This window comes from Barbus barbus (genome assembly GCF_936440315.1).
Source record: "Barbus barbus genome assembly, chromosome: 19".
NCBI classification, from domain to species: domain Eukaryota; kingdom Metazoa; phylum Chordata; class Actinopteri; order Cypriniformes; family Cyprinidae; genus Barbus; species Barbus barbus.
Window position 1 is genome coordinate 7,400,876 of NC_136747.1, and position 12,288 is coordinate 7,413,163.

The window sequence follows — 12,288 nt, forward strand, 5'->3', positions numbered from 1 at the left end:
TCTAGCTTCTCTTGTGGCCCATTTGCACAAATCATGATGGCCAGGTGTAGCTGCACATTTGCCTCAATACGCAATTCCTGACAGCAGGAATCTAGAAAAACTTGCCAAGTCATTGTTTTTTATTAGTTTTTTATTTATGTAAGATGTTTCCAGTGCATAGCAAGGGACTTAGGAAGTCATTAGAAGCTTATGGCACAGTTAAACGAGTGTAAAAGTCAGTGCAGGTATTGCCCTAGTGACTGCTGTAACCTGGAAACTGGTTTCCCTAGGGCGGGACCAGGACGCTCGTAAGAAGAGCTGCCATCCGACACCTGTCGCTTTGTTTTGTTTGCGAGACTCGGGAACAAGGGAGCTGGGAGGGCAAGTAGATGCGTCACTAGTCTTCGGTTTCAGCTATCATTGAACTATGAGAAAGACAAGGAAAGAGCAAAAAGAGAGGCGAGGGATACAGAGCGAAGAGTGATGAGGCCAATAATTTGCTGATCTTTGAATCTGAGGCGATGAGACTGCTTCTAACAATACTGCAGCAGGACAGAGATAGGCTCATTTAGACACACACACCTACACACTCCCACACACATACATGTTCACACACAAAATGATGAACTGCTGAGGAACCGGTGCTAAAATCAGCTTTTAAAAGGATTTCTGTCATAGCACAATTGAGAAAAAGGATCCACTCGGGACTGTGAGATATACGCAGTTAAATGAACATGAAGACTGGGAAGAAATCATTCATAGGTAGGAACTTTTCTAAAGTTTGTCAGTTTTACTAGTAACACTTTACCGTAAAGTTTCGATTTGTTAACACTAGATTAGTTAATACAAACTAACAATGAATAAAGTATTTATTAATCTTAGTTCATTTTACTTTCAACGGTTACTAATACATTATTAAAATCTGTAGGATATCTGTTAATAGCTTAGCTTGTATGAGCTAACAATGAACAGTTGAATTTTAATAACTAACATTAACAAAGATTACAGAAATACTGTAACAAATGTGTTGCTCATTCTTAGCAAATGTATTAATGTTAAAAAATGGGGCATTATTGTAAAGTGTTACCATCTACCTTTATATATGAGTTTATGAGTATTGCTCTGTTCTGTTTGACTGTGTGAGAGTTCACATACTCTGAAGACATTAAGTAAATTTCACAACTTAAATATTCACTTTTTGTATCTCATAAACTGCATCTTTGTGAATGTAGAAATACTTCAATTAAATTAATACTACAAAATGAAAAAAAAAGACCATTTACTTCTGTTCATGTAGTAGAAAAGGTATTAAAAATGTTAGTTCTTAGATTTTAAAGTTACTATTTAGAGTGAAAATGAGAGAAAATCACATGTATGACACAGGTTTTGGTCATAATAATAGAAAGCTGATGCTGTATTATGGTGCTGTATATGATTTTAATTTTTGGATTCAAGTGAAAAGATAAAACCTCTGAGGTAAGATACACACAAAAAAATTCCCATGTAAAAGTATGCATGAATCGCAAGTTGCATCTTCAGTATTGTGACGTATTTCCAAGGGAAACTGAATATTTTATAGAGGGCGGGGCTTGATTTTAGGGCTCCTGCTCACCTTTATACAGAAGAAATGGCATTCCAGAGGAGAATCTTTTATCTAAAAATTATGAATACAAACAATCCTTTTCTGTGGATTTACTTGCATGGATTCACTGATAGTCATCACAAGACTAATCATTTGCACTAACAACTCAATCTCTCTCACTAAATCATTTTATTTCTAAATCTCACTTAGCCTATTGTAAATACTTGAAGTCCTTCATTTTGCAACAAGAAAAGAGACATTACAGAGAAAATCCTTAACAAGACACATATTGTCTTCAGCTTTGCCGGCCCATCCATTCATTCATCCATCACAACATAATCTACTTTAGTCTGATTCAGTCATCTAGGCAGGACTGTCTTTCACTTTTACATTCAACCTGCTACTTAAGCCTTTCATATAAATACACACATATTGTCTAATTGTACATGATTCAATGCTGGACATTATTCCACAGAAAAAAAAGAGTGTTTGATTACTTCCAGATCAAAATCTTAATTTTCCTCATTACATATGCAGTTTCATTCGGAAGCAGTTGCTTGTACAACAATAGAAAGTAAAATGGGTTATGGATGCTTATCAGAAAGAGAAACAAAAAAAAAGTTTGATAATTTAGGGGAAATACTGTAGCGTGAAACCCCTGAACTGAACACACTGAATTTTTTTTTTAATTCACAGAAGAGTTTTCAGCAGACTTTCACTGTCCATATTTAGCAAAGCAGGATTGGAATATATAATACATAGTATGTATGTATGCATGTATTTATTTATTTAATGGAATTATTTTTTAAATAATTTGTTTAGGCCATTTTCAATGGATTTCCTCACTCACACTTTACAATAAGGTTCAATTTAATAGGTATCATGAAATAAAGATGAATAATACTCTTACATTCATTAATTTAGGTTAATGGTAAGTAAAATTAATTTAAATTTATTTAGAATTTAATTATTTAAAAATTATATTGAATAATTTATTTAATTAAATTTAAATTTATTTAAATACATTTAATCTAAAATTGATATTAAATCAAACAATTCCTATACATATTTACAGTACTAATACTTTTATAATATTTTAAACTGTATAATTCATACCCGTTGAAGAATGAACATTAATTAACAATAGTATATTTATAAACCAGCAGCAGTCTAGTCTACTACTCTGTAAAACATATATTTTTTTTGAAGTTGTAAAGTAAAAAAGATTATTAGAGTATATTTTACAAGAAAATATTTCAGTCTTTCTACTTGAAAATTTCACATTTAATTCAATGTTACTTGCTGTTTCTTTGCCATTAATTGTAATAGCAATTTATAAGTGAAGATTGTTTTTAATCTTCATTGTAAATGTGTAAAAAATGTTGGTTAGCATTAGTTCATGATACATAATGCATTAACTAATGTTATCAAATTGAACCTCATTAAATTATTTCAATTTCTTTTTGCTGCTATTGATATAGGCTTATTTAATTATGCAGCATCCTAACACAGGTTTTCTCCTTTGCACGCCGCCCACCAATGGTACAGACCTATTATACCATTGATAAATTGGTATAGACCCTATATAGACCTTTTATATTCACATTGCTTTTTTTCTAAATCATGTCTTCCTCATAATCAACATTCATAGAATAGTAATGAGTGTAAATGTTTAGAGTTGAGAGCTGAAGAACACCCACTTACAGAGACGTCAATCCCTATTAGACAGCTCCTATTGAGCTCTATACAATACCAACACACTACAGACAACAATGAAGCATATGAAGGATGAGAAGAGAGAGATAAAAAAACAGAAGTAGTGGGAGGAACTCATGAACAAATCAGTCAAGAAATCACAGAATTGAGATATCAAACATAAAGACCATGGGTCCGACAGGGCTAACACCAGCTAGAGAGGATTTGATCTGATTTACATGAGCGTGTGGGCATGAAGTTGGTGCTTAATTTATGATGGCGAGCCAGCACGGAGGTAAAGTGCCTTATGAGTCCAATGGACCTTGAGCAGTGAGAGGAGGTGCAGAAGTCGAGAATAAACTCCCCCTTCTCTTCGGATGATTCACTTCCTGCCCACCAGAGTGTGGCAGACGGTTCCTGACCGAATGGCACTGGGCCTGTTATGCAAATGCACACTCTCTTGCACTCTCAGTCGCGCAACAGAGACCTGCGTCTCCACGGTAACAGGGCAAGTATAGTAACAGGAAATAAATAGTAATAATTGGATCTGTGACAAGTATGACAGAATGACTCATTGAGAGGAACTTCGATGAGCAGCGGAAAGACTTTGCCACCTGTTACATAGTTACACAATGCATTTTAAATTAATAATAATTAAGTATAATAAATAATAATAATAATAATAACAAATAAAGCCACAAAACTACCATTTTACTTTACTCACTTTATAGCAAACTTATTGGTTCTGAAATAATAATATATATATATATATAAAATAATATATATTTTATTCTCTCTTTTTTTCAGTCTAATATTCATCAGGTTCTGAATTATGAGCTGAAATGTATTGATTGTGCAGTGGAACCAGATAAGCACTATCCAGTTTTCCTCTGAAATAGGTGGTATTCCACTGAATATCTTCCCCATCATTTTGTTATTTGAAACCTGAATTTCCCTCTATGGTTCCTCTTAACTGTTATCAGAGAGATAGGATGTTTGGTTAATACAAAGCATGTAACTCTTAAGTAATTTGATATCATGCCGCCTGATCATGTAAACAGTCTGGCAAGGCTCCAGTAGCCCATCGGATATTGCTCCACTGGCAGGGCAGTTTTAAACCTCTCAGAAAGCACTCAAGCTCTTTGTGTAAAATGAAAGGATGACAAGGGCATTACGCATATGTAGACTGGATTTACAGATATAACAGGTTATGCATTCCAGAAAAAGTGTGGGCTTATCAAGTGAAAATGCAAATTACACATGACCCAGGGCTATTATAAGTAACTAAAACTAGAACCAAAACCAGTAAAAATAGACATAAAAAAAAAAACCTTATTTTATTTCTGCTAGTTGCCAAAGCAACATTTCTCGTTTTCATTTAAATGAGAAATGTAACTAAAACTGAAATAAAAAATAATCAAACTTATACAGACATAATTAAACAAAAACTAATAAAAAAATGACAAAAACACAACAACATTTCTTAAACTTTAAAAGAAATTAAAAAGAAAATGGACAATATATATATATATATATATATAAAACTTTTCAAAATGTTATAAACTAGTATCTCAATGAGATAAAATAGCACTAAAGGATGCAGTATAAATACCATTTAATTTCTCTCTTCACTTTTTTCTGATTTTACTGTGGGTATACTTTATAAACTTTTAGAAATAGTGTGCACAAATTGTACCTTTAGGGGTACAACTGCTTGTCACTGGGGCAGTACACCTTTGTACCTTCTTAACCCCTAAAGGGAAGAGTGCATTACTTCATTAAGGGTACATATTGCTACTCATGTACTAATATGCACCGTTTAAAGAAGGCACAGAAGTGTACTTTTAAATGTACTGCCCAAGCTGTTGCACCCCTAAAGGTAAATTTTTGCACATTTTGTTTTTCTTTTTATACTTTTTGATGCCATACAATCTCAAATATGATGATCCATTTTTAAGGACCACTTTCCTAAAATATGTTCATGTAAAAGGACACATAAATACGTTATTCCAAATTTTTATAATTAAAATAGGCTATGTTGTGTGGACCCCAGTTTGAAATCCTTGGTTTATACCTTAGTTGGGCCCCTTTTTATATTTGCTGTCTAACCTGGCAAATTCTGTAGCCTACTAAAGGACAGGATGGCATCATGGTCCTTCATGGTACACTTATATAACTTACAGTGGACCACATTTGGAGAACGGGCTGAAAAATAAATGATGTGGCTCAGAGAGTAGGCTATCGCTTTACGTAAGCCTCCTCACACCCTTGATCTGGTCGGATGGTGGCTTGTTCAGAGACGAGAATCTGGTAAAACACAGGCTTTAACAGATTAATAATGTGTGTCAAATGCCAGACACTAAGTAATAGGGTGAATATTTTAGCACATCTGTTCAGCACAGGAATGTCTTCCATTAACAGAGAGCCTAATCTCAGGTATGATCCTCCTCCAGCCCTGTTTTCACTGCATGCTTTTCATTTCTAATTTTTCACTGCTTCACGTTCTTCCTCGTCATTACTAATATGCATGAGAGGTTAATCTGTTACACTAAAATGAGTTTACGAGCCAGCTGTGTAGTAATTTCCCATTGATAGAAAGAGTCCGAGTGTTTAATCTGGCTCGGATGAATGCAAGCAGTTCCGTTCCTCGCATCGCCCTCTACCGGCGGAACGGAGACCGGAGGGACCCCGTGAAGTCTCCTCGGTTCCTCGAGTGATGTCAGAGCCTCGCCTCCTCCACAACCACGTGCTCCGTATAAAACTAGCAGTGCGGGGCTGGCGGGGGAAGACAGTAGCGCTGCCAGCATCAGAACCCAGCAGTGCGCTCCGTCAAGCCGATTGCTGCTGAGAGATCAGCGCTTTGCATTAAAACACAGGCTTAACCGAGGGAATACAATCCTCCTGTGGACTCATACTTATAATAATAGTGATGGCAGTTACTCAGGCTGGATGTGACATGACATACTGCAGGATGAGGGGCATCGTGTCCGTTCTTACCGGTACGTTTTAACGGATTTGAGTTATTCTGGTGTCTCTAATGGATTTCGTTTGCATATGTTTATTTTATTTTATTTGGTCAAAATATGGCTATGCGATATGTCAAATATGGGAAAAAAATTTAATAAAAATGAGAGAATATAAATATCCGTGTGTGTGTATTGCACAGTCATAACGTTTCAACTATTATTATTATTATTATACTAATCTTATTTTATAGGCTATATATTCATGCAAAATGATTGCATGGTTAAAAACAGAGTTTTTCTTGTTTAAATATGTTTATACTGTTTTGTTAAATTGCGTGGTTCCATGAGAGTGATAGAAATGTTCGTTATTGATAAACAGCAGATCTGTACAGATACAGTGAGCAATGCGGTCTGTTGTGTAACACACTGACACTGTTCTTGACATTAAACCATTTCACACGGATCCTCTGGATCACGGCATCTTTCTGGCATAGACTCGACGTGCAAATGATTATTTCACCGATAACCTTTCAGATTTCGAAGGGTTTCCCATCACATATGATTGGCAGCTCATTCAGCTCAAATGCCGTGACGTCAGCTGTGGATTTCCTGTAAATGTTTGGGTTTCTTTTTTTCAGCTTTTATTAAAGAAAGGAAGATGGGTTTAAACGACTTCATCCAGAAGCTTGTTTCCAACCCTCCCATCTGTCAACAGTAAGTATCCCAATATTTAATAATATGAGCACTGAAATAAACAATTGCATGATGCTTTTACAATTGCAAGTAGATGTGTGAACTGAAAAAGGCATTTCAACAAATAAGAGCATAGATGATTTCTGTGTTTCAAAATCAGTAAGAAAGTGGTTCAGGAAAATTCCAGCATTCATTCATAAAGGCAACTCTGTGACCTGTAGTGTATTTATATAGGCCTTCATTGAGGTGACTGTACTAGAGGATGTAATCCCATCACCTGAGTTTAGCTGTGCGTTCTGCTAATTGTGTAGGTTAATCTGTACAGGCAAGATAAAGCCAAGCACCAGAATAGTGCTCCACGAAAAGCAGCTGTTCAAGCCGCCGCTTGGCCGCAGTAAGCACCTTTGAGAAAATCCCTAATGTCCCCTAGAAGAGGATAAGGGCCTAATTCAATTAAGTGCGGCCCATTTGGTCTTAGAGCCATTCAGGTCGGACCAACGGAAAATTTCTCACCACGTCATCTCTACCCTTCATATGCTCCACAATATTCATTCAGGAAGGTGTAAAGAGTTGAGATATAAGCTCTCAATAGTTTAAAAGTCATCATTTTGGGCTGAGAGAAAGGTTTCAATAAAATACTATTTGATCTAAATTTTATTAGTAGATGCATCCATTCTAATAATCTTGCACAACAACAGCAGTCTTGTCTTGTCAGGTCAAAAATTTTTTTTGAATATCCAACAAACCTAAAACAGCCCCTCATAAACTTCACCAACACAGCCATCTATCGGCCTGCAAACGCATTACAGGAAATAATTCATAGGAAAGTTCTGGATTAAATACACACTGTGCATTTACAAAAACAAACATTTTGACTATTTTTAAAGAGATTTTGAAACAAATCCACTTATTGGAAGTATGTTGGGCAATGGTTGCATAATCATGCTCCAATAGATTTCCATTGTTGTGTTTTGTTTTATACAAACAGTGCGTCTTGAACAAAGTGAACTCTGAAATAAAATCCATAACATTTTTTTTATCTCTTTTCCTTAGTGCCGAGGTTGGTTCGTTCTTAAAAATCGATGAGAACCAGAATGAGGAGCTGGAGGAGAATCACCTGTGTTTGACCAATCCCAGAAGCTCTTTGGCTGAGGAGACTCAGTACGTAGTTACTCTTCGTTTGTTTGGTTAATTGGATTTAAGTAAGCCAGGCTGCTTGTTGTTTGCAGTACTAATGTTGATTAATTTCCTTAACAGGATCAAACCTTCAGATTTTGACTACTTAAAGATCATTGGGAAGGGGAGCTTTGGAAAGGTGGGCACAAACAGCTTTCATAAGATGTCAATACTTATGTCATATTTTCAAGTGAGAATGCTAACAGCGTCCTATTTCACAGGTTCTGCTCGCAAGGCACAAGGAAAATGAACAATACTATGCTGTGAAGGTGCTGCAGAAGAAAATCATTCTGAAAAAGAAAGAGGTAAGTCCTAATGCAGCGTTCATACAGATGTGAAAGCACTTTGCCACAATTGCTGTATAGTAACAATTAACGCTTAATATGTTTTTCAGCAAAAGCATATCATGGCAGAAAGGAGTGTATTAATGAAAAATATCAAGCATCCATTCCTGGTGGGGCTGCACTTCTCTTTCCAAACCACAGACAAACTGTATTTTGTGCTAGACTACGTCAATGGAGGCGAGGTTTGTAAACAATGCATTCATACCATACTCTCATATAGCTTAAAAGAGGCCGCACCTCAGCTCAAAATAGCTGACTGACTTTGTATGTTTTTTTCTCCTGCAGCTGTTCTACCACCTCCAGCGTGAGCGGGTGTTTTTGGAGCCCAGGGCGAGGTTTTATGCTGCTGAAATCGCTAGTGCACTCGGTTACCTCCACTCACTGCACATAGTTTACAGGTATGCGATTGGCTTCAGTGCCCCTAGTGGAGACACAGTTGTTCTCGATTCTGTTTATTATAGTGGGGTCTTATCATTTTCTGTCAAATTTCACAGAGACTTAAAGCCAGAGAACATCCTCCTGGACTCTCAGGGCCACATTGTGTTGACAGATTTTGGTCTATGCAAAGAAGGACTGGAACCCAATGGCACAACCACAACGTTCTGTGGAACTCCTGAGGTCAGTCATTCATGAATAGATTAACCCTTGTAAAAAAGTGAATCAATAAAGCACTCTTAAGTTTAGCTAATTGCATATATGTAAAATATAATACATTTTCACTGAATTGCAATTAACATGCAATTAATCATTCTAAAAACATTACATTAAATTCACATTTGTTCTTTAATTACTCTTTTTAAAAACTTTTTTAAAACTCTTTTTCAACAGTACTTGGCTCCTGAGGTGCTTCAGAAACAGGCATATGATCGTACAGTGGACTGGTGGTGCCTGGGATCGGTGCTGTTTGAGATGCTGTATGGACTGGTGAGAAGACCTATCAAGTCTTTAGCCTGAAAAATGACTAGATCAACTGTAGCTGTAGATATATTTTCCAAACAATGTGAATTTATTTCTCTGTGTCTGTTTTTCTAGCCTCCATTCTACAGTCGCAACACAGCCGAGATGTACAACAACATTCTTCACAAGCCTCTAGTTCTGAAGCCTAATGTGTCCAACTCTGGCCGTGACCTGCTGGAGGGTCTGCTGCACAAGGACCGTACCAAGAGACTGGGGTCCAAAGATGATTTTGTAAGTGGACACAACACATCAAGTGCCACATGTATAAAGTTTATTTTCCTGAGATCGCAGAATCTTATACAAGCTTTTGCTTATTTGTAGCTGGAAATGAAGTTCCACAGCTTTTTCTCTCCTATCAACTGGGACGACCTCATGGCCAAAAAGATCATGCCTCCTTTCATTCCTACAGTGGTACGTTAACTCTTTAGCTGCAAACGTTAAATTATGAGTAATTACATATGTACATTTTAAATGTTTAATAATCTTCTGTTGTGCTTTAAAGAAGGACACATATTTTGATGTGTTGACTATCATACTAAAGTGCTTGATTATAATGTATTGTGCTATTTAACTACATTTAAAGTTAATATATTTGAACTTAACTAAATAGCAACTTCATTATTACAAATGTGTACATTTAAATACATGACATACAAGTTTCAAAAGAAATGACATGAAAGCATTTACCATAAATCATTGTCAATACAAGGTGGAAACATTAAGATTAATATTTCTGATTGGGTATTTAATAAATTCTCTCTTTATTGAATCTACAGACTGGTCCCACTGATCTCCGGCACTTTGACCCAGAGTTCACCCACTTACCCGTATCGACCTCCCTATGCAACTCCGATAACCTGCACGTGACCAGCAGCGTACGGGAGGCAGCCGGAGCATTCCCAGGCTTTTCTTACGGTCCCCCGGCTGACCATGCCTTCCAGTAATGGCTTCCTTGACCCTCCAGAACGTCCATTCCAGCATCAGTAGACGCATCGAGAAGAAGGACCACAGTGTGGGACATTTACCTCTTCTGATTTATTTTCATGCACGACCTGGCAGCACAAGGGACACTCGTGCATTACCAAGAGGAATGTGGGACGTAGTAGGACACAAACTACAGAAACGACTTCCAGAAAAGATGCCATGTGTGCCAATGGATGCAGAGAGGACCTGAGCTCCTAGAGAGAGAGCTTAGAAGTGCCTGAGAGTTTAGCTGATGATCTGTAGAAAAAAATCAAGGCAAATTTATACAACAAACTATTGCTTGCCAGAGACGATGGCACCAGCTACTAGGCAAAACGCCTTTTGTGATCTTTTACATTTGATCAAAATGTCTTTGGATGATGTTTTATTTAATTGCATTTTACATGCATCATTGCACAGTGGAGGTAAAGGATCAAGAAAAGTACAAAAGTCACGAATGGTCCGAAAAAGGGGTTCTTATATCAACCCCCACCAGTACAAGAGGATACACAGGCTGTTCAAATATCAATACATTTTTACTGAATACATTTATTATCTTCTTCCTATTGACAAATGTTGATTTAATAACTGCATTATATTAGTGTGGTTTAGCTCAACTCTTCAGTCCTACTTGAAACTTCCTAAGCTACGTTTAGGTTTATATTAGAAGGAAAATTAGTCAAACAAGTGTTTTAGCTGTGATTATTTGTCTGAATGAGTAGAAGACATCCTGTGTTCCTCCTAAAATCAATATTTTGTCTTGCAAGTACTTTCTTTCCTTTTTTTTTTTTCTCCAATGCCAGTACTTTTACACAAAATGCCAGACACTGTTTCCTGGGAAGGCCATTTTAGTTGTTGCACATCACATTCTGTTACATTTAGTGAGATTGATGTGTGTTTTATGCATCTGTTTATCATTGTTATCTGAAGCGATTGCTGTCCATTGCAAACACAGCATGTCGATTAGATTGTATTGAAACCTTTGCATCATGTACAGAAGTTATGTAGGAGCCCAGAAGGAACTGTCTTTTTTTTGTTCAAATTGTGCCTGTACAGCTAATTTATGTACATTGTGATACATTTCCATGCGTGTCTATCATTCCTTTCTGTATCACTCTGGGTTGGACAGGGACATGGAATGCTGTGCAATAGAAATGGTGACTTGATAGAGATGTGAACAATTTGTCATGAGACGATTGAGTGGTATCGACTTAATGAAGGAGAAGGGTTTGGATGCCCTCATGAAACACATCCCTGTTTTAATTGTAATATATTTCATATCATTGGACCAATAATGCGCTATACGTGGTTCTTTAGATAACTGCAAACATGGCAATATGGATAAAGTAAATTTTCTTCCATTTTTGGAAGTTATTCATATATTGTTTTATATTTTTCCATGTATATTTATTTACATGTTGCATATTTTACCTCTAATGATCAGAGTATTAAATTCTTAGAATAATGAAATATTGAGAATGATCTATATGAATGCAAAATAAATATGTAAACATGAATCTGTATGTCTTGGTGTACTTATTTCTCACCTGCATTGATTTTGTTTATTGTTCACGCTGGGATAGGCACCAGCATCTTCACTCATAGAACAAGTAATTTGGAAAATGGATGGATGAGAGGAATCTTTTATACTGTATATACATAAAACATATATCTAGTTATACAGCAAAAACAGTAATATTGTGAAATATTATTACAGCTTCAAATAACTGATGCAAGCTGAATTTTCAGCATCATTACCCCAGTTTTTAGTATCGCATAATACTTCAGAAAAAATTCTAATATGATGATTACTGTTGGCTAAATATTATTCCTTCTTGTCTTTTAATTCAGGTTTTGAATGTTGTCTTTGTCAATAGGAGTGAATAGGAGTTTAATAGATTGTATTATGTTTTGTTATATTTTAAGCAAGCCC

The 12,288-nt window shown here is 36.1% G+C and overlaps 1 protein-coding gene across 2 annotated transcripts; it reads left to right on the forward strand.

Moving 5' to 3' along the window:
- The first annotated feature begins 316 nt into the window (after positions 1-316).
- Positions 317-11,872, forward strand: LOC306885770 (serine/threonine-protein kinase Sgk1-like). Of its 2 annotated transcripts, none has more exons than XM_079442564.1 (12): positions 317-741; positions 6,861-6,936; positions 7,969-8,076; positions 8,173-8,230; positions 8,313-8,396; positions 8,486-8,617; positions 8,721-8,833; positions 8,930-9,053; positions 9,264-9,359; positions 9,468-9,623; positions 9,714-9,803; positions 10,169-11,872. In XM_079442564.1, the coding sequence occupies exons 1-12, from the start codon at positions 708-710 to the stop codon at positions 10,334-10,336; spliced, it is 1,239 nt and encodes a 412-aa protein (XP_079298690.1). In that variant the 5' UTR covers positions 317-707; the 3' UTR covers positions 10,337-11,872. The 2 variants fall into 2 exon arrangements, with proteins under 2 accessions (XP_079298690.1, XP_079298689.1); XM_079442563.1 differs by lacking the exon at positions 317-741 and adding an exon at positions 6,010-6,255.
- Positions 11,873-12,288: the final 416 nt, after the last annotated feature.